Source organism: Dysidea avara, chromosome 5 (genome assembly GCF_963678975.1).
Source record: "Dysidea avara chromosome 5, odDysAvar1.4, whole genome shotgun sequence".
Classification (NCBI taxonomy): domain Eukaryota; kingdom Metazoa; phylum Porifera; class Demospongiae; order Dictyoceratida; family Dysideidae; genus Dysidea; species Dysidea avara.
In genome coordinates this window covers 39,468,810-39,481,986 of record NC_089276.1, presented here as the reverse complement: position 1 = coordinate 39,481,986, position 13,177 = coordinate 39,468,810, and the positions used below count along the sequence as shown (strand labels likewise).

At 37.4% G+C, this 13,177-nt stretch overlaps 1 protein-coding gene across 4 annotated transcripts in view; it reads right to left on the bottom strand.

Annotated features, from left to right (window-relative positions):
• Positions 1-13,177, bottom strand: part of LOC136256331 (hemicentin-1-like) — a 45,197-nt gene extending 32,020 nt beyond the window's left edge. For 3 of the 4 annotated variants that reach the window (XM_066049263.1, XM_066049264.1, XM_066049265.1), the window contains exons 1-8: positions 12,931-13,177; positions 7,126-7,374; positions 6,714-7,070; positions 6,415-6,666; positions 5,705-6,001; positions 2,622-2,960; positions 1,112-1,381; positions 774-1,049 (exon numbers count right to left, since the gene is read on the bottom strand). In XM_066049263.1, coding sequence (XP_065905335.1) covers positions 774-1,049; positions 1,112-1,381; positions 2,622-2,960; positions 5,705-6,001; positions 6,415-6,666; positions 6,714-7,070; positions 7,126-7,374; positions 12,931-12,976 — 2,086 coding nt within the window. In that variant the 5' untranslated portion in view covers positions 12,977-13,177. The remainder of the gene's footprint in view (positions 1-773; positions 1,050-1,111; positions 1,382-2,621; positions 2,961-5,704; positions 6,002-6,414; positions 6,667-6,713; positions 7,071-7,125; positions 7,375-12,930) is intronic. The other variant, XM_066049266.1, reaches the window with a different exon arrangement.

Here is a 13,177-nt window from a genome sequence, read left to right as displayed (position 1 = left end):
GTACTATGTGTACAACCGATAATATATAAGGACTAAAACAGGGCTAGAAAAAGCTGTTCATTCTGAGTAGTTTAGTGCTAACCACTGATAGAGGGAAATATAGTTCTGTATGTACGTATATAGCCTTATAGGGCAGGTACTGTATGACATCTTTTTCCACTGAAATGGTAGTCCATACACAGATTAACAGTAGCCCAAGTGTTGTACAGGTATGTCAGAACATGTATTTTATGTAGAACAAGTTATGGTTTCAAGAACCAAAGCTATTATAGTGGCATTCAAGGCCAAAGGGTTAAAATACATTCAGCTGTAAGTGTAATTACTAACATTTTAAAAGATTGAAATACTCTAATAGAACAGTCACATAATCCTTGAGTGACTGCTTTATTAGAGGTTAAGTGATTGCTCTATTAGAGTATATCTCAATGTTTGCTAGTGTTATGTAACAGTTACATCACAAGTCAAATATATACTTGAAAAATCTTGCGCTTATTCAGAATTTTATTCCTTTAATTATTCCAGCATATTCTGCAGGTACCTCTATGTGTGCAACATGTAAGTTGTACAGTAGAGAAGTTGTATCTTGATAATCTACTCAGTCATCAACATACTAAAGTATCTCAAGAGGTTCTTCTTCTAACTATATTACATATATATATATATACTCCTTTAGATATATTGTTTCATTGGAATCATTATCCCATTATGGACCTACTAGAAGACTAAATCCTGTATGTAGGTACTGTACAAGGAGTCATTAACTAATAACTCACTTCCCAGTAATACTGTTACATCATCACTACCAAACATATTAGTAGCAGTACAAGTGTAGTTGTCAAAATCATCATCTTGTAAATTTGATAATGTCAGTATTGATACAGTTCTATTAACATCAATAACTATATCACCAGTGGCCTCAATACTGTTCCTACTATCACTACTCCATGTTATAATGGGTAGGGGTATACCAGTAGCAGTACAAGTAAATGTGACATTGTCATTTATCATACGTGCCATATCCATTGGACCTTGTGTAATTTCAGCTGAAACTGAAAAGAGCATCACATCATATTACTAGCAAGAACGTATAGTGTGTGTGCTAATAACTCACTTCCCAGTAATGCTGTTACATCATCACTACCAAACATATTAGTAGCAGTACAAGTGTAGTTGTCAAAATCATCATCTTGTAAATTTGATAATGTCAATGTTGATTGAATTGTAGTACCATTAATAATCATATCACTACCCATCAGTATAATGTTTTCATCCATCCATGTTATAGTGGGTAGGGGTATACCAGTAGCAGTACAAGTGAACACCACACTACCATCTATCATTGCTGATACATCAGTAGGACCTTGTGTGATGATTGGAGCCACTATAAAGTTTACAGAAATGTGTATTTAATTTAATGCAGGATAGCTCAATCAATTAATGGCCACTGATGTCCTATGGCAGTATGACATCATAACTCACTCATAGAATAAAATTTTGCCTTTCTATAACTTTCTATGTAAATGTGTTTCATAGAAGGATACACTAATACAAATAGTGGACATGCCACATAGAGATCCCATTTCTGGGATAACCAGATCCTTTCTGGACTAGTGCACATTTGTTATGTAATAGCACAAAGTGTAACTTTTCATAATAGGAGAGTTAAATCATTCTTCAAGTTGAAAAATAAAGTGATAGAGGTTGGTAAAGTCAATGATAGCCTGTTTTATCCCGGACATGTCATGGTGGACAAGAGTACATATACGCATGTGCAACAGCAAAAGGGGGCAAATCACGAAGAAATCAGCTGTGAAATGAATTGCACTGTAAGTAAACTGTAAGTACACCATATTATTTGCCTGCTCATGGAGAGTTTAAAATGCTTTGTTTTGTTTCTGTAGCCCCAATGGTATGCATGTCACGTGTGTTTGTTTACAATGCGGTAAACGTAAACAAGATCGTTGTCATTTCTATCATTAAACCACCTTCATACCCACATGTGTAAGTGACTACAGGTACCTTGGTTGATTTGGTGACGCTGTTACAGCTGTAAGTCAAATTCTAATGTTGTGTACTAATGCAAACAGAAGTTATGGCTGCGAATGCAAGGCCTGTAGTTTATTTTCAGTACAGTCACTGTACAAATTGATTTTTTTGCTATTCTTATTGTCTAGTGCTACAATTTTAAAACTACTCAACCCAAAAGGCTGAAACTTCGGTGATCCACTCTTTGGACACTAAAATAAATCGGAAGTTGTGTGAACAAGTTAGTTTCTTGCTGAGACGGTTACAAACGTCTTTGTAAAATAAAGACAATGAGTTTGAATAGAACACTGTAAAAGTGTAAAACACCAAGTCACTCAAATAAAACAATCACACCAACTTTAAAGCAGCTATGGAAAGTGGTACTGACAGAACTGTCACAGTGTAGGAAACTACAGCATAAAATTGTATGTATGCATCTCTCACTACTAGCCTGTTCTAGCTACTCTACTTTCTGTCAATTTTACTGTACTGTAGTTAGCTGTTGAAGACAACTCTCAGAGGAATTAATCACAGCCAGTAGTGACTTACCATGTGGTATGGTAGTAGTTCTCATGTTACAGAACACATCTACTTACCATACACAACAACAGTTGCCTCTGCACTAGCTGTCATAGATTGTACTGTAGTGGTACACTGATATGTGGCAGTGTCTGTTGGGGCAGCCATATCTTTGGTCAACACTGACTGACTAAAGTATCCAGCATCAGTTGTGTAATTAACCGAGAATCCATCGACAGTCACAGTATTATAGGAGCTGTTACTAATTTCAGCACCATTTTGTGTCCATGTGAGAACAGTAGTTGGACAACTTAGTTCACAAGTTAAACTGAAACTAGTTCCTGACATAACATCATGATCACCATCAGTGTCATCACCAGTAGCTCCACTGACTGAGATCATAACATTTGGTACACCTATAACATTATGAACAATGTACATAAATCTGTATTTTCACTACTATGTTCTTGGACAAGCACACAATGTATTGCAATACTGTAGTTCTTAGTGCAAAATATTAGCTACACATAATATACGTGACTAGCTATGTATAATATACATCCATTCACTATAATTGGAGCTCAATTGTTAATAATTCCTTAGGTCATCATTATTATTATTGTTGTTTCCTGTCACAATGTGTAGCAATAACTGATGTTGGTAGGAGGTGACTATTGATTATTAATTATACACTTGACTGCTCGAGTATATATTGACAAGAAGAAAGAAAACAGTTTTTTCATGCGTGCATACCTCCATGACCCCTTCTCCAAAGCACATCATTTTTGCATTATAGCTGCCAGCCAGGTAGGGTATGCCACACAGCACGTGTGATTTAATTTGCAACAGCCATTTGTGAGATATAGGCATTCAAAGTTTCATTTTAATTTCTTCGTTTTTTTCTTATGTTTCGATTCTTCTTTTCGCACACTTTGCAAAAATTGCTATAAAATGCAAAAGTGTACCTCGATTGCCTCACTCTTTGGCACAAATGAGAATGTGTAATGGTGGACTCATGTACCAAGTTTGCTGTGAATCTGAGGAATATCCAAGGAGTTATGAGCATTTATTGATGTAAAAAAGATCAAACTTCTGTCATGGCTACAGGGTAAACCGAGTATAGGAATAACTTGAAAATTGGTGTGTAGATAGGCTGATCATCATAGCAGTGCCTTTTGATAGTTTGAATAGCAATAAAGTTACAGCGACAAAGTTATAAAGCAAAAACCAAACAAATGTAAAATCACGGGATTGAGATACTCTAATAGAGCAGTCACCACGAGGTAAAAAGGTGTACAAAAAATGTGGAAACTACCAGAATTCAAACCAGGGAGCTCCATATCTAACACCTGAATCCTTAACCACTGAACCACTGCTACCTTGGCTGATCACCTTACTTAATTTCTGCTTTATAAATGAAATTTCTCTGCTTATAATCAAACATTTGTAATTTCATTGGTCTACCAATAGAAGCACTAGATTGTTCTAGAACATTCTATGTATGCTCTAGTAGAAGTCCTCAAAAATGTGCACTCTATTAGAGTATTGCAATAATATTATCAATATTGAAGTACATCATGCAATGAAATACATTTATAAGTCTGTCTTCAATAATCATCATTGTATCTACATAGAAAAGAAGAAATGTGAGTAAAAACAAATTGCAAGTCATCCATAGGCTGGTTTTGGAGCCTAACAAAGTACAAAAAGAAGTGAAATCCACACAAAAGCAGCCAAGCTGTGAAAAAATAGTGCGGCCTTAACAAGCCTGGGTGAAAAAAGTTATGAAATCACAGGTGGCGGCCCATTGTTAAAATTTATCTGCATTAACATCATTGCAGCCATTTACTTTGATTTCATAACTTTTTCACCCAGGCTTTTTAAGGCCACACCATTTTTTCACAGCTTGGTTGTTTTTGTGTGATAATAAGTACAAGAAGCAAATTAACTATGAAAAAGCCATAAAATTAGTCAAAGTAGATTGGTACTTAGCTTCCCATTAGCCACTCCCCCAATTTTGATGTGGATGAACGGTAAAATTATCAATTATGCATGAAGCCACCCAAAATCACAGTAACAGCAGGATATTTGTCCTACAATGATCTTTCAACAACTTTTTTTTCTAAAATATGCACCCCTACCCTTCCTTTTGCTTAGAATTACATTTACCTAACAAATTTTATTTTCAAATACATGCCATTAATGTTGTTGCCTGCAACATATGCACACTTTAGGGATAGTATATCATTGTTCAAACACTACCTTAAGACACTACACTATTCAAATGTGTGCACATCAGGACAGTTACAGTACATACACTACACACGTACACAAACACGCACACACACTACACTTGCACACACACACAAACAAACACTACACACACACACTACACACACACAAACACATACACACTACACACACACACAAGCACACACAAACACACAAACTACACACACTACACACACACACACACACACACACACACACACACACACACACACACACACACACACCACACACACACACTACACACACACACTACACACAAAAACACACACACACTACACACAGTGGTGGAGGAAGTAGTTAATGTGAGGGAAGAAGGGGCTGACCAGAGTATAGAATAAGTGCAGCCCCCCAGAATCTGTAGCCATTTTAACTTTGCAACGTCTCTAAGTTCACCAAAATTGATTTATAGTCACATTTCAACTAAAACACCAACTTTTAAGTCTAACGTATTTACAACAGGCTAATAAAACTCTTAGCTGTTGACTACAGGATTAATGAACATACGTAGCATAGCATTTATAAGCAGCTTTAGGACCCTGGAAACACTCAGTACAGTTGTAAGACACCAACACTCAAAGTAAATGGTCAGTGGTTTGATTCCTGCTGTAGGCTTTTTTTCTTTTTTAATACTTTCAGGAACATGTTTTTATATAAAGCAGTTTGACTGCTCTATTAGGGTATTTTAGTGTTCTATTAGAGTATGTCAATCTTTTTCATGGTTTTCAGCCTTACTACAAGAAGGGCAATATCAGTCTGCTAAGCTATGCACACACACACACACACACACACACACGCACACGCACACGCACACACTACACTATACTACACTACACGCATACAAACAACATACACATATGCACACACTTACAAAATACATCCACAAATGTTGTCGTAACAAAGCTAATCACAGGAGGTAGTCCAGCTCTATTAGTAGTAGGAGTAAATGATGCTTCTACCAGACACTGATAAATTCCTTCTGTTGTATCACCCACTGTAGTGAAGGTATAATTCACCATATTCTCTAGAACAACTGATCCGTTAGCCAGCCACATCAGACTTGGTATAGGATAGGTTATCATTTGGGGACACTCTAAAGTAACATCATTTCCTGTCTGGACAAGTGTTACCTCTGGTAGAACTAATGGTCCCTGTAATACTGGCACTTCTATACAAGTGAATAAAACACAGTTATACATACAACCCAGGTTAAAAAAGGATACATTGCACACTTACTGTATGAGCATAAAACTAACAACACACTAATAAAATGATACATCACATTAAAGGACACAACGTATTAACTGACACAACACACTGATGGAGATACACACTGCACAGGTGTGTGGCTAATGGACACATAAGAAGTGGTAAAGGAATGCTGTCTGATGTAGTGTGGCTTCGGTTGGGATTTATTATATACAGGTACAGTAGCTTCCAGTGATGTGTGGCTTCTGTGGCTTCACAAATGAAGTTTAGCTGATGTTAGTTACCAGTTTGTAAACAGACCACAAACAATGACACAATTATGAATACCTCCACCACAAACTGACATTACTAAATTATAAAATTAATGTTTACCTTGTACTGTTAAAGTAACATTAACAGTATCACCATCAATAGTGCAGGATACAACATTATCACTTGTCACATTCAGTACAAGAAGGTAAGTGTTGCTCATCCCCAACATTACACCATCACTTGGTGACCAACTTGGCATCAATGTAGAATTAACTGGTACACACACAAAAGCTGTAGTGTCCATTTCTGTAACTACTTCATCAGTTGGTGATAATAAAAATGTCCTGTTCTCCATTGGAACAGTAGATGAGCCTAAACACAAAATCACTACTAACAGTGCATTGACAATGATTAATTACCCATTGGATCATCATCCAAGTTAAGATATGCTGAATCACTGGTAGCCATTGTTATGTTAGTTCTGTTTGACAGCATGAACACTGCTTGACAACGATATACATCTAATTCACTTGTCACATCCATTGTATCTATTATAAGAACACTGTAGCCTGGTAAAGGATTAAGGATCATTCCTTGTGTAATTGTAGTAAAATCATTGGGAGCTGAGGAGTTTGTTGACTCCCATTCTATCCTCATTAGATTAAAGTCATCTTCTGTTTCAGCAAAAGTATTGATCTGACACTCAAAAGCTATTCTCGGACTATTAACAAACACAGTCAAATTTTTGGGGTTCACTGAAAAGTTATCAGCAAAGCCTAACACACAACATCACATAGTAATAATATTAATGAGTGAGGAAGACATCCTTACCAACTGCATAGACAGTGAAAGTATTGCTCCTATAAACACCTCTTTGTTCTGTCACTTCACAATAGTAGCTACCAGCATCAGTCACAACAAGATCCATACCAGTAGATACACTTACAACTGAGCTACCAGTAGTACTGTACATGAACCATTCAGTACTGTCAAATGATCCAGACACTGGGCAGGTAACATTAATGGATGATCCATTTAATGGTAAGACCATGTTGTTGATTGCTCCAGTGAAAAACTGCCCTATTGCCATAAAAGTAACATTCAATATGTAGTTCAGAGAAACTCACCTACTTTGGTTATCTGTGGGCCTAATTTCCAAACCTATTAATTTTTAAGTCATTGCCTGTAATAGGCAGGTCACAATAATATAACACATTTGAGACCATTAAAGTGGCCAATAAAATATCTGACCTTATTATACAGTAACGTAGGCTAGTGGTGGTGTCACTGTGATACAAGGTAACAAGTATTATCCAATATTTATATTTTAAGAAGGGACCACAGGCTATATTTTTAAACCAATATTTATAATATGATGTAGCTAGCTACTCATAAAATGCAGTTCTTAACAGTATGTTTACAAAATTTCATGCATTTCTACAATTAACAATCAGGTCACTGAAGTGCCAATTTTTTAGAGAGTGACACTAGAAGTTATCGTATATCATGTTTATCCACTGAAGAATCCTAGCAATGTATACATATCTTAGTCATTTAGACAGTGGTCTGTGCGACAGAAATTTTGTTAGAAACCCACAAAGTATGCAACTTGTGTTTTACATGTGGCTAGGTTAAGACATCTGTGTACAGGTCTCTTACCAATTACCATGTACAATAATAATTACTTTCATGCAACCTTTGTTACTTATAAGTGACAGTTACATATTATCATCAGAAAAAAAGCAACAAGTTAGGTGCATTGTTATACATTACTTTGAGGGCAGTAGCTAGTAATAATATTACGCATCATTACAAACTATATAGAAAATCCAACCTGGCTCTCAGCTTAAGTGAGACACAAACATTTTCTGGTGTAGTCCAGCCACAAAACATACCTTTTGTGGTATCTTGGTTTGAAGGCACTTCCTGTACACTTTAATTCTTTGTTTATGTCTGCAGCACTGTCTATTATTATTGTTTACAATACACTAATAATGCATTGATGGTCTGCAAACAACCTGTGCTGGCAGCCAGGAAAAGTTAATAATTACCAAACTTAAGTACAAAATTAAGTATATGCACGTTATAACAATTACTACACCTACAACCGAAGTTATATGTACAAGGATTGTTTGCTTAAATTTGCAATAACTATGAAGTGTTTTGGCATCAAAGGATACAGCAATACAATTTTTAGAGGCAATATCCATTACATAGTACTTCTTACTGCTCGGAAATGCATTGGTTTTGCACATACACATACACACACAATAAAAAGAAGCAACGTGTTACATAGATGTAGTATCCGTTATATAATACTCAGTATTTCATTACATGTGTTGTTTTTGTGGCTGAATTACACCAGAGAAACCTGTGGCTTGCTCGTGTCACTTGTAGTTGTAGGTTGGTAACTTGCATTTAGAGATTGGACTTACTTTGTAGTTAGTACTGAATGAATAAACGCAATATGTAATATAATTACTAGTTACAGCCCTCAAAGTATTTTGTAACTTGTTACTTTTTAATGTAATTATAGCATGCTAAATGATGCATAAGTAACAAGTAATATGTAACAAGTATTTTTAGAGTAATGACCCCAACTCTGGAAGTGCTATGACAAATTCTCATGAGACAGAACTAGTAACTTGCTGGAGGCTGTGCCACACACACGCACGCACGCACGAACCCACACACGCACGCACGCACGCATGCTCCCACACACACAACACACACGCACGTATGCACACACACACGCACACACACAAGCAAAGCTTTTAGTAGCATGGTCACACCTACCCAGTGAACCAGCACTGGGACACCTGTGCATTACTCATGATCAGGTGTTAGGAGTCGGTGCAGGAAAATCCTCCTCGGGCAAGTTGCAGTAGGCCGTACCATGTCCAAGGTGTGGGCACCTCATTGAAGTCTCACTTGGGCCTTCACCTGCTATGTGAGACATGGACAGTTTGTATTTGCTTTCCTAGTTAATGGCAGGTATCCATTGATGTTACAGCTGGGTGGACTGCTTCCCCAGTTGACACCAGGCCACCAGGTCCCCATTTAAACAGCAGGGTAGACTGGAGCAATGTGAGTAAAGTTTCTTGCTCAAGGAGACATTTCAGGCACTAAAATTTTAGACTTTAATGTTGAACTTCTGGCTTTAATACTGAAATAGTGAACTTCTTTACTGAAATAGTGAACTTCTTTACTGAAATAGTGGACCTTTTTACTGGGAATACGCATGTGGACCTTTTCAGTCAAATTGTGGACCTTTTTCTTCAAGAGGGGGTTCTTTAGAACCCAATGCCTTTGGGCCTGTTTGGAATTGAAATTAGGTTAGGTAATCCTAAGGCTGCAGCACATGTTGCTGTCAGACCTTCAGTGCTGATCACTGTAAAGCACTAATACAATACAATTACCAGGTCGATGCGGCTCTAGCCACTAAGCTACGCTGGCTCACGCGCACACACACTAGCTATTCACAGTCACACACGCACTATCTATAATACACATATAATATGCACAGTGTTGGGAGTAACGCGTTACTTATGTAACGTGTTACGTATTATTATTACTTTTGTGGTAACAAAGTAATATAACGAAATACGCTATAAAAACAGGTAATATAACTCAAGTTACTTTACTTACAAATGTAACGCGTTACCTAATTAATATAGTTACTGTAACGAGTCTAATATTACGTAATATTATTACTACAAGTAGGCATTCCAGACCGATTTTTAAATTTTGGAAAAACGGGCTTTTTATATGCTCAATAGATAGAGTATTGATTGTCGATCTCAGAAATATATAGTTTGTTGGGTTGGAATTAGCTACTTTGGCATGCACAGTGCTTAAAAACTGAAAAAAGGTACATTTTTTCTCCAGGGCTCCCCATACATTTTACTAGGAAAAATGGCACAATTGAATCAGGAAGCCATCTAGTAATCTGGACTATCTTGAAACTGCAGTTGCTCCTAGCTGCAAATTTGTACATGTAATGAGAGTAACTTCAGGTCTTATTGGATCTCAGCGATCTTTGTAAGCTTTGTGGTGAGCAAATATGTTTCACCTACTGCACACTTCTCAATACAGTGGTGTATACCCATAGGCAAGTGGCTATCTCAAGTTGGTAAAAACATCAAGTTAGCAACTTATAAAGGTAAACAACTAAAGTGGAGGTGCCACAATGATGCAACAATACCTAAGGTGGAGTTGTGGTTTCAATTATGGCATTGTTATGCCGACTTTGAAGTGGTTTATACTCAGTTTGAGCTGATGACACAGCCATCAGAAAATTGCTGAGGAGCTGAAAATCGCTAACCCGAGTGAAGTAACTATGCACTTTAAAGTAAGCACCAGTGACTACCTTCCACCCAACAGTACGTTTTTAAAAGTTTTAAAGTATTCTACATACATTACAAGGTTTGAAAAGATTACAAAACAACACAGAACTTACTTACATGTAACGCGCACGATAAAACTAAGATTTTCATGATGATCAGCGTGTGGACAAACCCCACAGCGATTTTCATCCTCATTGGAGCTCGGACGATGGAACAATCCCAAGTTAAACACGAGTTATCATTTTGTGCCAGGGCTCTATTGGTAGGGTCCGCAATCTGAAAAATCAACTTTTACAAATCGATCCCCCTACCATTGTGGGATGTTCATTGTGGTATCCCATTGCTAGATCCACCATGAAACCGGAGGCACGATTGTTGTCTTCATAGAAGTATCGATTTTAGTATTTCGTGAGATGCAAAAATTATTTTTAAAATTTTGCGCTCCACACAAAGAACAGGATAAAACTTGCTGCTTAGCTAGATATTATCTAGAGTTAATGTAGTTAAAAAGTACGCACAGTAATAAGCAAATGATTCACTGGGTTCCCGACACAGGGTTGCTTTCTCTCAAAAAGCAGAAAACGAAACGCAAATTTTCGAATTCAAATTGCCCTACCAGCCAAGACAAGAAAAGCCAACTCTTCCTCATAGTGATGTGATAAGGTTGGATGCATAGTCTGTCTATGCTGTTAGTCTGGAAAGGATCTGAGACTTCTCACCATCTGGGTGAAGAACGTCAAAATTTTCGTGCGTCATTTCAAGGGATTCTCTCAATGGTACCAAAGTGCTTTCTAGTACTTCTGATGCCACACTGGTCACTTAATTTTGTTTAGAATAATGATAAATGATGGGTCAAAACGTTTGGTAGTAGTAGTAGTTGGTGTTTCTGTGATTTCATATGACGCAGTATACCAGCAGCTCACCAGGAGCTCCATCCAGCTCGAATCAAAAATGAAAGATTTTGTGCTTTTTTCGGTTTGTTTTTTATGTTTTGCAGCATAATGGTGATGTAGGGTGATCTAGTGAAGATTTGAAGGTGCTGTGGAGCGTGAGAGGTGAAGTCAAATTTGGACGATTTTGCTGCCTCCCTTGATGCATAGCTTAGAGCGAGGCGTGGAAGCCGTGGATGAAATAATAATTGACAACCACTGCTACCAAATGTTCAGGAACATCTTTTGCCATAGTTTTAGTTTATAATTGATGATTGTTGTGGCTGCAGAAGCACTGGAAATGGCTAGAAAGCGTGACACAGTTCTATGATGCTGCAGAAAATTTTGACGCTCGTCACCCAGATGGTGAGAAGTCTCAGATCTTTTCCAAACTAACAGCATAGACAGACTATGCACCCAACCATATCAAAACACTATGAGGAAGAGTTGGCTTCTCTTGCCCTGAATGGTAGGGCAGTTTGAATTCAAAACTTCGTATCTCTTTGTCTGTTTTTTCAAAGAAAGCAACCCTGTGCCGTGCACCCAGCAAATTATTTCTTTTTTCTGTGCGTACTTTTCAACTAGAACAACTCTGGATACAATTTGGCTAAGTAGCAAGTTTCATCTAGTCCTTTGTGTGGAGCACGAAATTTTAAAAATAAATTTTGTATCTTGCGAGATACTGAAAACAATATTTCTGTGAAGACAACAATCGTGCCTCCAGTTTCATGATGGATCAAGCAATGGGACACTACAATGAACATCCCACAATGGTAGGAAGATTGATTTGCAGAAGTTGATTTTTCGGATTGCGGACCCTACTATTGGGGAATATACGGAGAATTTTTTTATTAAAAAATCTCGGATACTGGAATGCCTACTACAAGTAACGAAGTTACTAATCTCGTTAGTTATCCTCTGAGTAACACCTAGCCACAATGAAGTAACGAGGCCTACTGAATGAAGCTTATTCACCAGCTTCTTACTTATAACCAAGATTTGCATATTGTCCAACAACGCAAACATGTCACGTGATAAGGTGGTAGTTTCACACGTGACAGCTTAAGGCTGTGGACACAAAGTAATATAATATGTAATATTATTACAGGTACTTTTATTTTATGGGTAATATGTAACTGTAACTAAATAGTCCAGTTGCAAGTAATATGTAATATGTAACTAGTTACTTTTACAAAGTAACTTGCCCAACACTGAATATGCACACATTCTACTGAAACATTTTTATGATCAAATCATAGTTTGCACATTACCCGGCACGTGCACATGCATGCAGAAGTGCTAGCTACTGAACTAGTTACCGGTTGCACGAGCTACGGGCCTACCGCTGTACAGTAGCTTACCATTGGCAAAGTGTAGCACAGTCAGCAGTAGAGTACATAGCTTCATTGTACACGCCTGACGTTCAGTAACTTCCTGATCCGAGTTGACAAGAAAATCGAATTAACAGTGCTACTCTCAGTGGTGGCGGTGATGTCTTTCCGTCCAGCTAGTTACGTCTCAGTGAAGATGATACCGCTGTCCTTTTCACCTGCAATATTGCTGGTTTAGCCTAGCTGTTACCACGTGCGCCATACATTAACTTTATAA